General features: G+C 38.2%; 1 protein-coding gene across 5 annotated transcripts in view; it reads left to right on the plus strand.

Annotated features, from left to right (window-relative positions):
• The window catches only part of ELF1 (E74 like ETS transcription factor 1), a 138022-nt gene that overhangs the window by 96076 nt on the left and 19955 nt on the right, over positions 1-21991 (plus strand). For 4 of the 5 annotated variants that reach the window (XM_037060436.1, XM_037060445.1, XM_037060430.1 and 1 more), the window contains exons 3-5: positions 16195-16375; positions 19779-19886; positions 21788-21946. In XM_037060436.1, coding sequence (XP_036916331.1) covers positions 16195-16375; positions 19779-19886; positions 21788-21946 — 448 coding nt within the window. The remainder of the gene's footprint in view (positions 1-16194; positions 16376-19778; positions 19887-21787; positions 21947-21991) is intronic. The other variant, XM_037060455.1, reaches the window with a different exon arrangement.

The following is a 21991-nucleotide window of genomic DNA, read 5'->3' on the forward strand; positions in this document are numbered from 1 at the left end:
GTCATTGGGAGGAATTTATCCCCAGGCCTGTCGGCTGCAAGGACTGGCCACGCCCACAGACCACCATGGAAGATCAGTTGTGCAGGGACCCATTCCATAGAGCAAGACTTAGATCAACAGTGCTCTGATTTCTACTGAGTTCACCTCTTGAGTATGTTGCTTGTGGATGTGGCTAGGTGGTGCTTTGACATGGTCTGAAGCTGTCTACAAGGTATACTGGTTCCAAGGCCTCCCAAGAGTTGCAATCCAAGGTCACCTGCTACCTATGCCCTACCTGGGGCCACTCAGCATGAACTACAAAGCAATCTGCATATGGCTGCTAGATAGATGTCCTGGGCTTGGAGGTGTTCAGGTGAGTCCAGGCTGCAAACCAAAGCAGGCTGTTGCTAGTGCCAGGCCTGGGGCCATTTATTGTGAAGTATAGAGCACAATGTGACAAGATGCTCCTTGTTTGAGAGATTTTAGGAATGTCTGAACGATGAGCTAAGACATGCCATTTGTATGGAAAAGCCACTGACAAAGGTTGGTTGGGGTGGGGTCTCGGAACCACCAGTGTGGGGCAAATAGTGTGAGCCAGGTTTTTATTCAGATACGGCCCCATTTATTGGCTTTCTTGTTTGGTGTACTCAAAAAAGGAACAATGGCCTCTACCAGCACATTTGTCTGACAGAAAGCTGCCTCTCCTAGTTACCACATTGATGCCAGACAATTTATTTCCTCTTCATGTGTTCCTGGTGCCTTGTGAGCTGCTGCCCCAGTGCTAGAGCTTAGAGGGAATGAGTCTCTGTTAATTTGTGCATGAGCCCTTTAAGAACTGCCTTGGACCTAGAAGCCCTCTTCTATCTCAGCCACAATCCCTGCTGATTTTTAGTCAGAAGTTGTGAGGACTTCTCTTTCTGACACTGGAACCTGGGGTTGGGTGACCTGATGTGGGGCTGGGACCCCCACTCCTCAGAGGGAACTATGAAATAAGAGCCTTCCTGGTTGTTATTCATCATACTTGGGTATGGGTCCAGCCTGATCCATGTTTTCACCCCTTCTACCAGAGTCAATGTATTGTTCAAATATAGCAGCTGATATTTATTTTCTCTGACCTATGCTTAGGCCCTGTGGATGCAGAGCATTTTCTCATTTGATTATCACAATAACCCTGTATAGTATGATAATTTTTGTTATCCAGATTTGATGAATAAGGAAAGTCTTTATAGAGAGGAATCTGAGAAAGCTTGAACGAAGGAATAAAATGTTGCTCTTAAACACAACTGTAAAGTGACAGCACCTATATTGGAATGGAGAGTCTTTGATTCAAGAAAGCCCAGACTTTTTTTTTAATGTAAATAAATGGAAAATTCAATTTTATTCTTTTTTTTTTTAAATTTAATTCTTGTTCAAGTACAGTTTTCTGTCTTGTATTCCCAGCCCTGCCCCCCCCAGTGCTCCCCACTTCCCTCCCATTTCCGCCCCCCACCTTAGTTATTGTCCATGTGTCCTTTATACTTGTTCGTGTGAGTCCTTCCCCTTTTCCCCTGTGATTCTCTCCCCTCTCCCCTCTGGTCGCTGTCAGCCTGTTCTGTATTTGAGTGTCTTTGCTCATATTTTGCTTGCTTGTTTGTTTTGTTGTTTAGATTCCTGATATCATATGGTATTTGTCTTTCAACGCCTGGCTTATTTTGCTCAGCATAATGCAGAAAGCCCAAACTCTTAACCATTATGCTAGGAGAGATATGAGATAGGAGGAATCTTGAAGGATAAAGAGAATCTGGAAGAATATTAAGTTTGTTGTTTATAGTGATTATGAATAGGGTAAGTAGGATTTTTTACTTTCTGTTAAATATATTTGCATGTGAAAATTTTTAAAAATTATATTCATGTACTACTTTTTTATGCAGGAAAGTGTGTTTTATAAATTAGACCAGTGTATTTGTCAATATGTATTGCAGCTATATAGATTTTTTTGAATAACTGTTACAATTGCTTTTCTTTTTTTAAAAAGATTTTTATTTATTTATTAGAGAGAGGGGAAAAGGAGAGAGAAGGAGAGGGAGAGGAAAAAACATTGATATGCAAGAGATACATGGACTGGTTGCCTCTTGTATACCCATAACTGGGGACCTCACCAGCAACCCAGGCATGTACCCTGACTGGGAATCAAATGAGCAATCTTTTGTTTCACAGGCCAGCACTCAATCCATTGAGCCACACCAGCTAGGGCTGCTTTTCTTTTCTTTTCTTTTTTTTTTTTAAATAAAGAATAGAAGGGATGAGTTTCCATAAAAAGTTTGTTAATCAACAGAAGTGTTTTCTAGTTCTAGCCAAGATGGAGGCATAGGTAGAAACATTTTGCTTCCTCACACAACCAAAAGAAGGATAACAACCAATCTAAAAACAATAAACAACAGGAAGTGCCGAAAATCAAACTGCATGTAGTTCAAACAACCAAGAAATAAAACATTCACCCAGACTGGTAGGAGGGGAGAAAGGGGAGATGGGCGGCTAAGTGGAGAGGATGCAGGGCGGACCATGCAGGCAAGGCAGGCCTGGCTGAATGGGAAACTAAAGACTCAAAGCTAGCTCTAAACTACTGCAGGGATTGCCACACTGGGAGAAACTCCCCATCTCACAGGACAGAGTTCTTTGGAAAGTGGGGCTAGAGCCAGCAAGCAGAACTGTTCCCTCTCTGACCCATCTCACACAGACAGCGCCACAACACAGAAAAGAGGGTTGCTTGGCCTTGGCGAATATCTGAGGCCCTGCTGCCTTACAACATAACAGCTGCACCGAGACAAAGAAATATGAACACATTAAAACTTCAGAAAAAAAGCTAAGTGACAAGGAGATACACAAGCTATCTGATGCTGAGTTCAAAACACTGGTAATCAGATGCTCATCAAACTGATTGAGCGTGGTCACCAAATGAAGGAAGAAATGAACACTACCCAAAGTGAAATAAAGCAAAATATACAGGGAACCAACAGTGATGGGAAGGAAACTGGGACTCAAATCAATGACTCGGGACAAAAGGAAGAATAAATGTCCAACCAGAACAGAATGAAGAAACACGAATTCAAAAAAAAAAATGAGGAGAGGCTTAGGAATCTCTGCGACAACTTCAAACACTCTAACATCCAAATCATAGGGATGCCAGAGGAGAAGAACGGGAGCAAGAAGTTGAAAACTTATTTGAACAAATAATGAAAAAAACCTTCCCAACTCTGGCAAAGCAAATAGACTTCCCAGAAATCCAGGAAGCCCAGAGAGTCCCAAAGAAGGTGGACCCAAAGAGGAACACACCAACACACATCATCATTAAGTTACCCAAGATTAAAGGTAAGGAAAAAATCTTAAGAGCAGCAAGAGGAAAGGAGACAGTAACTTACAAAGAAGTACCCATCAGACTATTAGCTGATTTCTCAGAAGAATCCTTACAGGCAAGAAGGGGCTAGAAAGAAGTATTCAATGTCATAAAAGGCAAGGACCTACATCCAAGATTACTCTATCCAGTAAAGCTATCATTTAGAATGGAAGGGCAGATAAAGTGCTTTCCAGATAAGGTCAAATTAGGGGAGTTCATCATCACCAAGCCCTTATTATATGAAATGCTAAAGGGACTTATATAAGAAATAGAAAATCGAAAACTATGAACAGTAAAATGTTAACAGACTCAAAACTATCAACAACTGAACCTAAAAAACAAAAACAAAAACTAAGCAAACAACTAGAACAGTGACAGAACCAGAGAATGGTGATTACATGGCAGGTTTCAGTGTGGAGGGGGAGGGGAAAAATGGGGGTAGGGAGAGTACAAGGAATAAAAAGATAATTGGTATGCATAAACTAGACGGGGAAAGATTAAGAATGATATAAGGAACAGAGAAGCCAAAGAACTTATATGTACAACCCATGTGAGGTCAGATGGTATTGGTCTTTCTCTGACTGTCTTATTCCAGTTACTGTAATGCTTTCCAGGTCCATTCATGCTGTTGCAAAGGGTAATATTTCCTTCTTTGTTACAACCAAGTAGTATTCCATTATGTAAATATGCCACAGCTTTTTTAAAAAGATTTTATTTATTTATTTTTAGAGATGGAAAGGAGGGAGAAAGTGAGAGAAACATTGATGTGTGGTTGCCTCTTATGCACCCCCCTGCTGGGGACCTGGTCCTTTACCCAGGCTTGTGTCCTGCCTGGGAATTCAACCAGCTACCCTTTGGTTCGAGGGGTGGCACTAATCCACTGAGCCACACTAGCCAGGGCTGCCACAGCTTTTTTAATCCACCCATCTGCTGAGAATACTTGGTCTGGTTTCATGGCTTGGCTACTGTAAATAACGCTGCAGTGAACATAGGGGTGCATGTATTCTTTTGAATTATTATTTTGGGATTCTAGGATATATTCTCAAAAGTGGAATTTCTGGGTCATATGACAATTTCATCTTTAATTTTTTGAGGTAACTCTATACTGCTTTCCACAGTGGCTGCACCAGTATGCATTCCCACCAGCAGTATACTAGGGTTCCCTTTTTCTCCATGTCCTCACCAACACTTGTTACTTGTTGATTTGTTGATGATAGCCATTCCAGTGGGTGTGAGGTGATGTCTCATAAAAACTTTACATTAAGGGACTTCCGCCAAGATGGAGGCATAGGGGGAAACACTGTGCCTTCTCCCACAACCAAGTTTGAACACAACAAAGGTTTGGAGAACTAGGACACAACCAAAGACCAGAAAACGGAATTATACAGAAGTCTGACAACTACGAACCGTTCAGCGGGGGACGGTAAGAGAGGCGGAGCCAGCAGCGGAGCTGGGTCAGGGAAAGACAGATCCCCCGACCTAGGCGCGCAGGCAGCCCGGAACCAGTCAGGGTGTGGGGCAGACTGACCACGGTCACACATTCATGCATAGTGAGACGGACCACACAGGCCCCAGGGGGCGAACCCAGTGGTGGAGGGCTGACAGCGGTGGCACACTCGCGTGCAGTGGAAAGAAACACGTGGGCCTGGTGACGGTGGTGGCTGCGGCGCCGGGGCCACGGCATGGCGGCAGACGGGAAGCCATTGTCCCTCTTTGACCCCGCCCCCACATACAATGTCACAACCCAGTGACTTAGTTGCCCTGTTCTAGTGAACACTTTAGGGCTCTGATCCTGCTACGGAACAGGCACGAACAGCCCAAAAGATGGTGCAAGAAGAACTCAGAGTCCCAGAGCCAATAACTCTAAGCAACCAAGAAATTGCCAGCCTCTCAGAAGCACAATTCAAGACACTATTTATCTGGATGCTCACAGAACTGGTAGATTATAGTCACAAATTAGAGGAACATAGTCACAAATTAGAGGAACATATGAAGGCTAAACTAATTGAAATGAAGGGAGATGCACAGGAAACCAACAGTGATGGAAAGGAAACTGGGACTCAAATCAATGGAATGGACCAGAAGGAAGAACAAAACATCCAACCAGAAAGGAATGAAGAAATGAGAATTCAAAAAAATGAGGAGAGGCTTAGGAACCTCCAGGACATCTTTAAACGTTCCAACATCCGGATTATAGGGGTACCAGAAGGGGGAAAGAAACAGCCACGAGTGGAAAACTTATTTGAACAAATAATAAAGGAGAACTTCCCCAGTCTGGCAAAGGAAATAGACTTCCAGGAAATCCAGGAAGCTCAGAGAGTGCCAAAGAAGTTGGACCCAAGAAGGAACACACCAAGGCACATCATAATTACATTAGCCAAGACCAAAATGAAGGAGAGAATCCTAGAAGCAGCAAGGGATAAGGGGACAGTCACCTACAAAGGAGTACCCATCAGACTGTCAGCGGATTTCTCAAAAGAGACCTTACAGGCAAGAAGGGGCTGGAAAGAAGTATTCCAAGTCATGAAATCCAAAGACCTACAGCCAAGATTGCTTTATCCAGCAAAACTTTCATTTAGAATGGAAGGACAGATAAAGTGCTTCTCAGATAAGGTCAAGTTCAAGGAGTTCATCATCACCAAGCCCTTATTATATGAAATGCTAAAGGGACTTATCTAAGAAAAAAGAAGATGAAAAATATGAACAGTGAAAGGACAGCAAACTCACAGTTATTAACAACCACACCTAAAACAAAAGTAAACCAAGAGGACAGCTAGATCAGGAGTGGAACCATAGAAGTGAAGAACACATGGAAAGTTAGAAACAGGGGGGTGGGAGGGGGAGAAGGGGGGAGAAGGCACAGAAAATAGCATAGATGGTAGGTAGAAAATAGGGGGGAGGGCGAGAATAGTGGGGGAAATATAGAATCTAAAGAACTTGAGACACGTGGTTATAAACTAAGGTGGGGAGAATGGTGGGGGAGGGGATGTGCAGGGTGGAGGGGAATGAAGGGGGGGAATAGAACAACTGTAATGGTATAATCAATAAAATATATTTTAAAAAAACTTTACATTAAGCATTGGAGATCTGTTGCATAGTCCTGGCTTGTTTTATGTAATACATCAATTTTGAAATCACTTAAAATATACTTTGGAAATTGGCTACAGTGGTAGCTATTGGGGAAGGGAACTATTTGGAAAGGGGACAATAATGTATATCTTGGGATATAAATATATTCATATATTAATTTTCAAAAATAATTTTAAAAATATATCATAGGAATTTATTCAAAGGATATTAATGTTGGTTTATTTTGTTTAGTGGCCATCCTAATATTGTATGTGTATATCCAGCTAGGTGTGCTGTGTCTAGATATTATTAAAATTTTTATTATGATTTATATGAGTGAATGAAGGAGTACCATCACAGTATTTGACCTGGTTTCAGTCTCATCCCCTCAAATGCTCTCCTTTCACCTCTTCCCCAGAACAATGCTCAGAGCTGAAGGAGCTACAGAATAGTATATTGGAGACATTTGGAAATTCTTTTTTTCCCATCAGATGGACTTCTGCTTTTTAAACTTTTTATTTGCATAATAGTATAAATACAAAAATACATATAAATCACAAGTGTATCATTTGATAAATTTGCACAAAGTGAAAATACATTGGTATACAGCTTTTGGTTTTAGTTGAAACTAAATGGTTGTTGCTGAGAGTAGATGGTTTTGTTTACTTTTTTTTGAAAAAAACTATTGTCATTAAAAATACAATAAGAACAAAAACTGTGCCTGCTAATACAAAATATTAGTAAGCCAAGTTCCTACCCCCACATTTATTGAAATATAATTTACTTATAACAGTATTTGTATTTAAGATACACAGTGTGGCCCTGGCTCGTGTAGCTCAGTGGATTGAGCATGAACCTGCGAACCAAACGATCGTGGTTCGATTTCCAGTCAGGGCACATGCCTGGGTTGCAAGCCAGTTCCCAGCAGGGGACTCACGAGAAGAAACCACACATTAATATTTCTATCCCCTTCCCTTCCCCTCTAAATATAAATAAATAAAATCTTTTAAAAAAAGAAAAGATATACAATGTGATGGTATCTGCATATCTTACTAGTAAGCCAGATTCTAAGTGTTTATTTCTATCTAAATCAAATGTGAAGGACTTTGATCATTAAAATATTTGACTGAATGCTCACAATATGACATACCATACAAAAATGATAAATTTACATCATTTAATTCTTACAATAGCGGTAGAAGATAGTGTCATTCTTACTGTAGATAGAAATGAAAACTAGGCCCTGGCTGGTGTAGCTCAGTGGATTGAGCGCGGGCCTGCAAACCACACAGTCACGGTTCGATTCCAAGTCAGGGCACATACCTGGGTGGCAGGCCAGTTTCCAGCAGGAGACTCACGAGAGGCAACCATACATTGATATTTCTCTCCTTCTCTCCTTCCCTTCCCCTCTAAAGATAAATAAATAAAATTTAAAAAAAAAGAAATGAAAACTAAAGGCTAGAGAAGCTGAATAATTTTCCTTTCAAACATCCAGAGCATGCATGGTGCGTTCTAGCCTATTTTAAAGGTCATTTTTATCCTAGAGGCTAAGCACTTTATGTTATATTCTGTTTTCACTATGTGTATTTCTAGTGCATTTGCTCCATGGTAAATGTGGTCAGATTATCCTGATAGAGTAAGGTATTGAGGTTTTGTTTTTAAAATTAAAGGTGAAGGAGGTTATTTCAAACTGTCATCTTCTAATAAGGCTTCAGGACAGCATTATGATTGGAAGAGAGGACACAGGAATTCATTTCAGAGATGTGTTTTTATAGCAAGTGCACTCTTTAGTTTGCATGTTAATCAGGTGGCCTTGGGTTGGGGACAGCCATTGAAAATTATGGGACAAGTAAGGCCCCCATGCCACTTTTGGTATTGCCTTTTCTTGAGGCAAAATATGGTATAAACCACATAAATCACTTGAAAGTATGCTGATTTTGCACCTTTCTTAAAAAAGGAATATATACATTGGGGAAATTTTTAGACTATTCTTAACCTTGTCTTCTTTCAGGAAAACATTTGATAGCTATTTCATTTTAAGCTATTTCATAAAAGACCTTGTGAGGCAGGATGTTTCGCAACTACATACCAGATTCATCTCTGTTAGAGAAGCTTGGCAAACATGTTATTTGAAAGTACTTTTGATTTTTATATCCAAAAACCTATTGAATAAACTTACTTAATAGAGTTGGAGTAATGATCTGTAGTTTCTTAAATATCTACCTGAGGCCTTGAAAAGTGGTATGTTGAGGAAGCAAGCAAGTCTAGTCAGGGTAGTAACATATTGTACTGTTTACAAATTGGTCACTTTCCTTCTCTTTTTAACTTGATGGTATTGCCACATATGTCATCAGCCATAGTACATGTTAGCTATATAGTGAACAATGTTGAAATTTGGGGAACTGTCTCTGTCTCCTGCTAAAAATTGGTTTGATCTTTATTATTGCTTTAAAATTGTTAAAATTTAGCTTCCAACTCTTGTCCTAAATTTGCCTGAAACTAACAGGAAGGAAGACTGGTATGTGTATTTTTCTTTCTGGAGCTGTTAAGACCTTCAATAAAGGTTAGAGGATTAGAGAAGGGGAAATGGAGGGACAACTGTACATTTACTGAAACACACACACACACACACGTGCACACACACACACATACACACATATAAGTAGACCTGTACAGTTCAAACCAATGTTCAAGGATCAGCTCTATTTTGTATATACAGATTCAGATGTGTTACCTAAGATTCAAGAGTTGGTCTGTTTCTTGTATATGAATTATTAGCACCCTTGAGAAATTAGAGGTGAACAAATTTGGATATATATCTTTTATTTCAGTGGACTAGAAAAGGATGACCAATGCTTTTCATAAAGGGAGCAAGTATCTTAGAAGATAGTATGGCTAAATTGCGAGTGATCCTAGGAAGTCCCTGGGGCCCAAGAGTAACTGGCTATACCCACAAGACAGTTTATAGTAGATTCAGATTGGAGAACCCTGCAAAAAATAATATTGAAAGTCATACCTCAGCATGCTTCTTACCTATTCTGTTTTTCTAAACAGAGCCAAATATGCCAACAAAACCAACCATGTTTAATGCTGACTATAATGTATACGGGTAAAGAACATGGACCCTGGAGTTGATTTAAGTTAATATTCTACCACTTACTAACTATATGACTTGGGGAAGATTATTTCCTGTGTAAAAAATAGATAATCCCATGTATCTCCCTCATAGGATTTTATGATGATTAAGTGAGGTGGTGATCCATGTAAAGCAATGAGCAGAATCCCTGGCATATATTAAGTGCTAATAAATATTAGCTATTAGCTAATGGCAGTAGCAGAGACAGCAGATATGTGTCCAGTGTGCATGCTACTCCCTCCCCCACTCCATGTAGTCCAAAGAATGAATATCTCTTCTACTGTAATGTTATAAATTTAAGATCCATGCCTTTAAAATACATATTGACAAGAGAAAACCTGAAAGTGCCCTTCCAGGATTGGCTGATGCTCTTCTTACATTTAAAGTAAGGAAAATAAGGTCATGACAGTAGGATTAGAGAAGGCTCTAGGTTTCCTGGTTCACAATCTTTGTTTTTTACCACATGTGTCTAAATCACAGAATCATGTGACCCTTTTTATTCTTAATTAAGCTTTTACTTAAAAGGAAATTAACTTTTCTCTGTACTTTTGTGTTTGACATTTTTATTTAAGTAGCATAAAAATCTTTGAACTGAAATGAAAAAATGACTGTTAAAGCAAATTAGAAAATGGTTGATTATACATAGATTTCTCTGTTAGAGAATTAAAAACTGGTAACGGTGGTTGCCTCTTGGGAGGGACATGAATACTGGAGTACAGGTAGCTAGCATTGATTATGGTGATATCTGATGAGGTGTTTCTGAGACCTGCAAATTCTGGAGAATAATTGATTCCTCCAGTTCACTTATAGATTAGTAGAGTAGAATAAGGAAGAAAGTAGTAACAGGTATATCTACTTATTTGAAACTACATAGATTTGTATAAGATTTTTGGAGATGTCCTTTGTAATAACCACATTCCTAACATTTGCTACCCAAATATCAGGGGCCAAACAGATTTGGGTAAGAGGGAATACTTCGGTTTCATTTGGGTGAGGACTGCTCCTATGAATTGCATTGATATGCCTCTAACTTAGTAGGGGATCCTGGATAAATTTCTTAACCTAACTTCTCATCTGCTAGTGGATGGAGATGGTAAGCCTTATTCTTACTTAGTACATAGAACTTTGAGGTAAAAAAAATGAAGTCATGTAAAAATCAACTGAATTCTAGGTTCAGCCTTGTTAGAATACTATGGGCTTGACTTGAACTTGTAGGAGAGAAATGTGTTAACAACTGTATGTTGTTCATGCTAGGTTAGATTGTACTATTCATCTTTCAAAAAAAGAGAAAGGAGAGGCCAGATTCAACTATGCTTTGGCCACTTTACATACTTTCCTGTGTGTGTGTGTGTGTGTGTGTTTTACAGTGTAATGCTTGAGACTTCTACTTTTTGTTTAAACCTTATTTTGAGAGCCAGTTTACTTCTGAATAACTTCCTCATTTCTGAAATAGGAAGAGACACTTTTAAATAAAGTAATCCAAATATATTTAAAGGCTACTAATTGTAAATTTTAGAGCACAGCATTCAAGAAAGCACTAATGGTATCTGTTTAGCACCTCCAGTAATTATGTATTTAATTATTTAATGAAATTATTATGATAGAAGTAATAGTTAACCTCCGTGTACAGTGCTACAAACATATTAATTTTTAAAAATTGAGGCTGCTTAGTTATATAATGAAACCATAAATAACTTTTTTAATGCAGCAGACTTACTGAAGGAAAATAACAAAGTACCTGAAATTACTATGTATGGACAGTAACTTTTTCTTACATTTAGGAAGATAATGGGTTATGAGGATATGTCTTAAGAAACAGGATACTTACATAGTCTTGAGCTAATAGGTTACGAGGATATGTTTTAAGAAACAAGATAGTTACATAGTCTTGAGCTATCTTCCCATAAGATACTTAAGTACAAAGGGAAATCTGATGCAGAGTTCAAAACACTGGTATCAGGATGCTCACAGAATTGATAGAGCTTGGTCACAAAATGAAGGAGGAAATGAAGACTATACAAAGTGAAATAAAGAAAAATATACAGGGAACCAACAGTGAAGGGAAGGAAACTGGAACTCAAACAGTTTGGAACAAAAGGAAGAAATAAACATCCAACTGGAACAGAATGAAGAAATAAGAATTCAAAAATTGAGAGGCTTAGGAATCTCTGGGACAACTTCAAACACTCCAACATCCAAATCATAGGGCTACCAGAAGGAGAAGAACAAGAGCAAGAAGTTTGAAGACTTACTTGAACAAATAATGAAGGAAAACTTCCCCAATCTGGTGAAGGAAATAGACTTCCAGGAATTCTAGGAACCCCAGAGAGACCCAAAGAAATTGGACTTAAGGAGGAACACACCAAGGCACATCATCATTAAGTTACCCAAGATTAAAGATAAAGAAAAACCACTATGGATAACAGTATGGAATTTTCTAAGAAAACGAAAAATGAATCTGCCTTTTGACCCAGCAGTTTCATTGCTAGCATTATATTCTAAGAAACCTGAAACACCAATCCAAAAGAACCTATGCACCCCAATGTTCATAGCAGCACAATTTACAATAGCTGGAAACAACCTTGATGGAAGCCCATCAGTAAATGAATGGATAAAAAACCATGGTACATGTACACAATGGAAGTCTATGCAGCAGGAAGTAAAAAGGAGCTCCTACCCTTTGCAACAGCATGGATGGAACTGGAAAGCATTATGCTGAGTGAAATAAGCCAGGCGGTGAGAGACAAATACCATATGATCTCACCTTTAACAGAATCCTAAACAACAAAACAAACAAGCAAGCAAAATATAACCAAAGACACTGAAATAAAGAACAGGCTGACAGTGACCAGAAGGGAGAGGGGAGGGAATTTCAGGGGAAAAGGGGAAGGGTTTACAGAAACAAGTATAAAGGACACATGGACAAAAACTAAGGCGGATGGAAATGGGAGGGAGGTGGGGAGGGGTGGGGGTGGGGATGGGAGTAAAAGAAAGAAAACTGTACTTGAACAATAATGAAAATAAATTTTAAAAGATAAGGAAAGAATCTTAAGAGCAGCAAGAGGAAAGGAGACAGTTACCTACAAAGGAGTGCCCATAAGTCTCTCAGCTGATTTCTCAAAAGAAATCTTATAGGCAAGAGGGGGCTGGAAAGAAGTATGTGAAGTCATGAAAGGCAAGGACCTACATCCAAGATTACTCTATCCAGCAAAGCTTTCATTCAGAATGGAAGGGCAGATACGGTGCTTCCCAGGTAAGGTCAGGTTAAAGGAGTTCATCATTACCAAGCCTTTATTATATGAAACATTAAAGGGACTTATCTAAGAAATAAAGATCAAAAACTATGAACAGTAAAATGACACCAAACTTACAACTATCAACAACAGAACATAAAAACAAAACAAAACAAAAATGAACTAAGTGAACGAGAACAGGAACAGAATCACAGAAATGGAGATCACATGAAGGGTTACCCATGGGGAGGGGAAGGGGGAGAATGGGGATAAAAGGTACAGGGAATAAGAAGCATAATAGTAGGGTACAAAATAAATGGGGAGGTTAAGAATACTATAGGAAATGGAGAAGTCAGAGAACTTATATGTACAACCCATGGACATGAACTAAGGTGGGGGATGGTGGAAGGTGACAGGAGGGTACAGGGAGAAGGGGACTCAAGGGAAGAAAAAAGTTGGGACAACTGTAATAGCATAATCAATAAAAAGTTCTTAAAAAAGAAAGGGGGAAATAGTAACTTTATAATGGATAAACCTGGTAGATATCACCCTAAGTGATCAAAGTTAATATCACCAGTTATGGGACAAATAGTTGTATTAACCTCCTGATATGATGTGTTTGAAAGGATACAACATTACTTCCTTGATATTCTTACCAGAAATGCAAACTGAATCTAATCACGAGTTATTATCATACAGACCAAAATTGGGAGACATTTTACAAAACAAATGACCCATTTTCTTCAAAAGTCTCAGGAGCATGAAAGGCAAAGAAAAACTGAAAAGCCACTCTAGATTAAGGGCTAAGAAATTGTATCAGATTAAAAGAGTTGTCATAAAAGAAACATGATGAAGCCTATGATCGGATTGGATCCTGAACCAAATTTTGTTTTCTTTTTTTTTAAAAAAGAACATTGGCCCTGGCTGGTGTAGCTCAGTGAATTGAGCGCGGGCCTGCGAACCACATGATCGTGGTTTGATTCCCAGTCAGGGCACATGCCTGGGTTGCAGACCAGTTCCCAGCAGGGGACTCACGAGAGGCAACCATACACTGATATTTCTCTCCTTCTCTCCTTCCCTTCCCCTCTAAAGATAAATAAATAAAATATTAAAAATAAATAAATAAAAAGGACATTGATGACCTGCCTGGTGTAGCTCAGTGGATTGGGCATGGGTCTGCAACCCAAACAACTGCAGTTCGATTCCCAGTCAGGGCACATGCCTGGGTTGCAGGCCAGTTACCAGCAGGGGACTCACGAGAGGCAATCATACGTTGATGTTTCTCTCCCTCTCTCCTTCCCTTCCCCTCTAAAGATAAATAAAATCTTTTTTTAAATAAAATCTTTTTAAAAATAAAATAAAAAGGACATTGATAAGACAATTGCAGAAATTTGCATAAGATTTATAGCTTGAATCAGTGGTCCCCAACCTTTTTGGCACCAGGGACTGGAAGACAGTTTTTCCAGGGACCTAGGCAGACCAGGGTTGGGGGCCAGTTGGTTTTGGGATGATTCAAGTGCATTACATTTATTGTGAACTTTATTTCTATTGTTACATTGTAATATATAATGAAATAATTATACAGCTTACCACTTGCTAGGGTCAGCACTTGGGTTTACCAAAACTGTGACTGAGACAAGTGGGCAGTGTGGGGAAAGAGGCTTGGATGGAAGTGGTAAATAAAATAATGAGCAGACCACATGTGGATTAAAATAAGTGTCAGATTCTGTCAGAGCTTGCCACCAGATGCAGCTGTACAATTGAAGTACATTAACTCACTTGCCACTCTAAGCCTGCCACCAGATAATAGCACCAGATTGTCACTTGCCACTCACTGATGGGGTTTTGATATGCAAGCAGTTGATTTACTATGATCTCAGTGTAGTCAAACCTCTCTGCTAATGATAATCTGTTTGCAGCCGCTCCCCTGCACTAGCATCACTGCCTCAATTCCACCTCAGGTCATCAGACATTAGATGGGAGCATGCAACCTAGATTCCTTGCATGTGCAGTTCACAGTAGGGTTTGTGCTCCTATGAGAATCTAATGCTGCCACTGACCTGACAGGAGGTAACGGGCTCAGGCAGTAATGTGAGTGATGGGGAGTGGCTGCAAATACAGATGAAAGTTTGCTCACTGGCTGGCTCTCTTTGCTACTCACCTCCTGCTGTGCAGCCTGGTTCCTAGCAGGCCAGCCAGCGGTTGGGGACCCCTGGATTAAATGATAGTACTATATCACTATTACTTTTCTGGTTGTGATCATTGTGCTCTCTTTGTATAAGATAATATCCATGTTTTCAGGAAACACATTGAAGTATTTAGGGTTAAAGAACCAATATGTCTACATCTTTCAAATAAATCAGAAAAAAGTGTCGGTGTAGAAATAATAATATAGAAAGAGAATGATAGACATGATTATGTGTTAAAATTACAGGAATATTGATGGCGTTTGTAGGGGAATTATTTTTATACTACTTTTACAATCTTTTTAAGTCTGAAATGTTTTAAAAGGAAATAGTAAGTTAATGAGATTTGTCTCTAAATGATTTTTCCCTTTTTTGCATCAATAGGCTGTTTATTTCTTATTAGTAACTTGAGGGATGATGATTTACAGAGAAATGTTAAATGAAAGTGTACCAAATTAATAATACCATTACAAACGATAGGTAGAACAATGTAAAATGAGTTGATAAATATCAAAACATTTTTACTGTATTTGAAAAGTAATTCTTTTATAGACAGCCCTCATTATTACTTAGTATTATGATCCATGTATACATTATATTGACACATTCAAAAAACTTTTTATATGCTTTTTACTCTTGACATTGAATTCTTTTCATGAACAGTTAACTGATCTTTCAGCAGGTTGTTCAAAACACTCTCTGGGTCAGTTTACTGATTTGTTGAATGAGGTGGCTAGAATAGATTATACTTTAAGGGTCCTTTCAGTTCTCAAATTCTGAGATCTCATTATTAGAAAGAAAATGAAAGTTAATTTGCCCATTTGAGTCAAAAGTTGTTAAACACAGCTTGTGTGCCAAGTGACAGTGTAGTACTTATTTAAACTCACAGATATTTTTCTGTCAAACTTTTGTTGAGGTTATATTTAATCTTACATTTGTATGCAATTTCTCAGGCAGTAAAGATATTAGTAAATTTAATGTGGTTTAAAAGTATACTTTTATAGAATTTTCAAATGAAAGCTTGGTTTTTAAGACTCAAGATTAATAGTGAAAGTTTGTTATCTTAATAGATATATAATCACTTCAATCTAAAGGGATTGTCAAGATATAAGTAGCTGATGGTATAAAAATTATATTGATGTTCAGTATAAAATAATTTTTGATTATATCCAACAAAAATTTATTTTGCCAATTCTTTTTTCCCCTTACTTCTCTCAGCTTGGTGATCCAGCTATTTTTCCTGCTGTAATAGTGGAACATGTCCCTGGTGCTGATATTCTCAATAGTTATGCGGGTCTAGCCTGTGTGGAAGAGCCCAATGACATGATTACTGAGAGTTCTCTGGATGTCGCTGAAGAAGAGATCATAGATGATGACGATGAAAATATAACCCTTACAGGTGTGTGTGCCTCCAGCAGCGCCTTACTTCAGCCTCGTTTTAGGCAATGTTCTAGCCCTGTAATTTTGGGAGTATACAAAATCCCTGACTTGATGTTAAATAACTCTATTACCTGCAGAGGTTAGAGCCCTGTAGGGAGAAGGAAATTTCCTTTTCTTTCTCATCTGCCTATGTACCATAGTTCTTTCTGACCTCCCCTTCTTCTTTTCTAAATATATTGAGAAGAATGTGAGAAAATCAGAAGGCTTGCAAGAGGAACCAAACCAACTCAATTCATCAAGTCTTCTCTGAACATTTTTATATGCTTAGCTCTACATTCCTGATGGCAATAAGAACCTGTTGGTAGAGGAAAAGATAGGAAAGTTTTCTTTGTTTGTCTGTTTTTTACTGCCATTGCTTAAAGCAAAACAGGAGGCAATGATGCAAATGTAGGATAAGGTACTGAGGTTTAAAGAAGATTTTTCTTCTGGTCAGTCAGAAGTAGGAGGATATTTCAAATTTGAAGAGTTCACTCTGTAATGTAAGAATGAGGTATAGTGGTAGTACTGTTTTTATCAGTTTTAGAAGTTGGTGCACATACTCGTATTGTTATACATGTACATATAGAGATGTTTGAAGTATTTGAGAAAATCAATTATTTGGAAGCAAAGGTTATTTTAAATTAAAAACAACAGAAAATTAACATTAGTCACAATATTATTAGCTAAACCCTAGATCTTATATGTAGGTTTCACCCATTTCATACTAATGTCCTTTTTCTGTTCCAGGATCATATCTGGAATCTCACATTGCATTTAGTTGTTATTTCTTCTTAGTCTCTTCCAGTCTGTGCCTGTTCCTTTTCCTTGTCTCTCATAACCTTGACAGTTTAAAGGAGTACTAGTTAGATATTATAGAATGTCTGTCAATTTTGTGTGATGTTTTTTTCATGTTTGGAATGCAGGAATATCATCAAAATGGCATTGCCGCCTTCTCAGTGTATCATATTAACATAATTGGTTACAAGTACATTGTCTCAATTAATTCTCACAACATAAAAAGAAAATGGAAATTAGAGAGGTAAAAATTAAATGATTTGCCTAAGGTCACACACCAAGTGACTGAGCCCCCATTGGTAACATTGGCAAACAACCCTTGATTCATTTATTTTTTATAAAGCATGTTCTTATATACAGATGTATTCATATTTTTTGTTTGCAGAAACCCAGTGGAGGTTTTTTGGTGAGTCTAAATTTGTTTCTCCCTTATGGATGAAGGAATTAAATTAATCAAGTTAGAGGTTTCTATTCATTGCTGACTGTGATGTGTATGTTATGTCTACCAGAATGACTACCATTCTGCATTTATCTGTTGGGCAGCTAGTGACATTTTTGCAGACTATTCTGAATTTTCGATGCCTTAGGGGAAGACTATACTCTCTGTAGGTTGCAAACATGGTTTTTCCAGTTTTAGTCATCAGGGAAGATATTAGTCTTCAAAGAAAGGAAAGCAGGTCTTAGATCTTTAAGAGAAGGAATTGCTTCTTCCTTTCAGTGCTTCATTCTTTTAGGCTTAGACCTGAAGACAGCTAAAGGTGAGGTACAGGGAGGTTCTTTCCTTCCTTCCTTCCTGGAAAGCAGAACTGGTAAGGAATGGGTCCAGAAATCAAACATGTCTTGAAAACTAGATTTGCTTTTCTCATGTTTCTTCTCCCTCCTCCCCCTCTTTTTTAAAGACTTATTTATTTTTAGAGAGAGGGGAGGCGAGGAAGAAAGAGAAGGAAAGAAATATCAATGCACAGTTGCCTCTCTCGTGCCCTGTTTTGGGAACCTGGCCCACAACCCAGGCATGTGCCCTGACTGGGAATGAAACTGGTGACCCTTTGATTTGCAGTCCAGCACTCAATCCACTGAACCACAGCAGCCAGGGCTCGCTCGCTCTCCTTTCTTACCTTCCAGCTTTAACACTTCCTTCCTTGTTTGAGCAATGTCTAGAGAAAGCAAAGAACCTTGTAGTAGCCCTCCTTGGTCTACAGTAAGAGTGGGAAGAGTACTGGATTTGGGGGACACTGAAGGGGAAGAAAGAGATGGGAATAGAACACTTTATAAACTGTACATGAATCCTAACTAGGACTGCAGATGATATTAAGAATTGCTGTTAATATTGTTACTAATTTAGTATGATAATAGTATTGTGCTAGATTCCTTATCTTTTAGAAATATACTAAAATATTTAGAGATAAAATATGCTATCTTGGATTTCTTCAAAATAAACCTTGAGGCCATTGAGTGGTGTATAGATAAGAGATGATTGGCTATGTGTTGATAATGGTTGATGCTGAGAATGGATATGTAAGAATTCATTATATTATGTTTAATAATTTTGATTTTGTTTGAAATTTTCAATAATGAAAAGATCAAATTATTTTTATTAATTTGAGGCTTATGTTATGTTGATAACTGCAGCTGTTATCTATAACACCTGATTTCAAATTTTCAAGTTCATCAAAACGCTTTCATTTTTATCATTGACATACTGTTTGATATAAATTTGAACTTATAAAATAAATGTATAATGATAAAATACCACTTTCATCCATTTATACGTTGGAGTTTCATGTAAGGTTTTTTTTAAAAGATTTTATTTATTTACTTTTAGAGAGAGGGGAAGGGAGGCAGAAAGAAAGGGAGAGCAATATGTGTGTGAGGTTGCCTCTCATGTGCCCTGACTGGGAATCAAGCCGTTGACCCTTTGTTTCCCATGCTAGCACTCAGTCCACACTGAGCCACACCAGCCAGAGCCCACATAAAGTTTTATTTGAAAGAAGGTTGTGCTATTAAAAAATTATTTTTAAGATTTTATTTGCTTATTTTTAGAGCGAAGGGAAGGGAGAAAGAAAGGGGAGAGAAACATTGGTGCAAAAGAGAAAAATCAATTGGTTGCCTTTTATATGCACCCTGCTGGAGATGAACCCTAAACCCAGGCATGTTCTCTCACTGGAAATCCAACCAGTGACCTTTCAGTTTGTGGGATACACCTAACCAACTGAGCCCCACTGGTCAAGGCTGTGATATCAAAACATTTTTAAATGTTCATTTACATCTTAGTGTATTTCAAACATTAAGAAAAAAACTTAGACAAGGCATAGTCCATAGTAGGAGAATTAGTGTTCTACAGTACATACTAGAAAAGATCGGCACCAGAATTACCAAAGGGTGTTTAGATTCTAATAATGTAACTATGACTAAATCTTTTTGGAGATGGCGGCAATCCAGCTATAGAGGAATGGAAGAAGAGTCAGAGATTAACAGAGACCCTAGTTCATTCCAAGAGTGTTGGGATCAGTGTTAGAACTGAAAGGGACCTAATAAAATCAACCCAGTCATTTTATACTAATTCTGTTTTTTCTTTAAATATATTATAGTTGAAGCTTCCTGTCATAATGAAGATGAAACAATTGAAACTATTGAGGCTGCTGAGGCACTCCTCAATATGGATTCTCCGGGCTCTATGCTGGATGAAAAACGAATGAGTGAGTAGTTTTGTGTTAGTGATTATTCATGTTTATATATTTTGACAATTATTCTTGCCATCTCTCTCTATTAAATGGTAAATATAGAGAGACTCAACACCGTATTTTATACTTTTTTGTTCCAAGAGTATTAGTGCTTGACAAGCTTTTGCAAAAGTGTTCAATTAAACAAGACTTTTTAAAAGAAATTAGAGAGTGAAACCTTTAGGAATAAAAAAGTAATTTATATAGTTGTCAAAGGGCAAATTATAGAGAATTTCTTATCTTAACCTTACTGGTAGAAGGATTAGGGTACTTAGGGCCCAAACTATTATTACGTAGTGATTTTTGTAGATCTTCATTAGTGAATGGGAAATATCTATTTAAAAGTTTTCTAGCACTTCATGGCATAAAGTTCACTGCCCCATTTGGTCTGCTTTTATTCATTTATTGTGGGGGGAGGGCAGGCAGAGGGAGCAAGGAAAGCAACTTTATTTGGAAAGCCAGTGAGTGAGAAGATGGGGACTAGTGTCCTAAAGAACCATCTTGATTCGATTCCCAGTCACGGCACATGCCTGGGTTGCAGGCCGGTTCCCGGCAGGCCCACTCCCAGCAGGGGACTCATGAAAGGCAACCATACATTGATGTTTCTCTCCCTCTCTCCTTCCCCTCTAAAGATAAATAAATAAATAAAATCTTAAAAAAAAAACATCTTGAGAAAGTACAGAATTCAGGCTTCTTTTATTTCAAGGGAAGGGGGAAACTGAGGGGTTTGAGGTCAGGGGTGACTGATGATACAGACATTAGCAAGGGTCCAAGGGGAATGGTGAAACTTCAAACTCCCGTTGCCAAGGCCTCAGTAAGGAGGTTCCTATAAATCTATTTTCTCAGTCAAGCTTTCTATCAGCCCCATTTTATTTCACCACCTCCATCCCATTAAGTTCTCCAAGGAGCCACCGCAGCATGTGGGCAGGCTTCTCCTCATGCCGCAGACATTCTTACCTGCTTTTAAATGCATGTTCTCCTTTGGGCTTTTCTAACAAGAAAGTAGCTAAACTAAAATTTAATTAATACTAAATCAACTCATGATATTTATGGAATATTTTCTATGCATACCAGTGCATTAGACAGTAGTATTATACAAGTGAATGGATACAACCTCTTTCCTCAGTCTTACAATTAAATTTTGAAAACAGTTATTTATGTAAATAATTGTAAAAACTAAAAGTAAAAGCCATTACAGGTACAACAACATTTTCTGGGAGGAGAGAGTACTCTAGCTGACAGCATCAGACACACGCTTTATGGAGGGAGTGTTTTGACCTGGGCTGTAAATGACAAATAAGTTTTAAATGGGTAGAGGAGACAGAAAAGGGTATTCAAAGTAGAAGAAAAGAATTGAGCCAAAGACAGACCTGTAAAAAAGAATGAAGTGTTGTATGTAAACATGCTTTGGTATAGCTGAGTGGAGATTAAGATTGGAAGGTAGATTTGATCCAGACTGTGGAAGCTTTACATGGCATGCTGGGGAGTTTGGGTTGTTCTTATCTTTTCTGTCCTATAAACTGTGGAAAGATATGTCCATTTTATTTTTTCTTTTTAATTTTCAGGTGGAAAGTTTTTATAGAGAGGAATGTGGTCAGATCAGACTTAGTTTTTAGAGAATCACTTTAGCAGCAATGTGAAGAATGGGGAAGAGAGAGGAGAGAGACTGGCGATAGGAAGTCAACTAAGGGAGACATTGAAATAGTTCAGTCAAGCCTGGATTGATTTAGGGTATCTGATTTGAAATACAAAGCAAGGATCAAATTTTAAGATTTTATTTCTACTTTATTCTTCCTAGAAACAGGAAATTATTTTACGAAATTATTTTGATTTATAATACAAAGTTGATGATAATTAGTCAATTTTATTTCCGTTAGATAATAATATTTTTAGTTCATCTGAAGATGACATTGTTACCCCAATCACGCATGTATCCGTCACATTAGATGGGATTCCTGAAGTGATGGAAACTCAGCAGGTTCAAGATGCACACTCACCAGGAGCCTCCTCACCAGAACAACCTAAGAGAAAGAAAGGTGGGTAATTAATTTGTTTAGGGAAAAAAACAAGTCTATAAATTT

This window comes from Sturnira hondurensis, unplaced genomic scaffold (assembly GCF_014824575.4).
Source record: "Sturnira hondurensis isolate 20B ecotype Veracruz unplaced genomic scaffold, ASM1482457v3 Scaffold0001074, whole genome shotgun sequence".
In the NCBI taxonomy this organism is placed as follows: Eukaryota; Metazoa; Chordata; class Mammalia; order Chiroptera; family Phyllostomidae; genus Sturnira; species Sturnira hondurensis.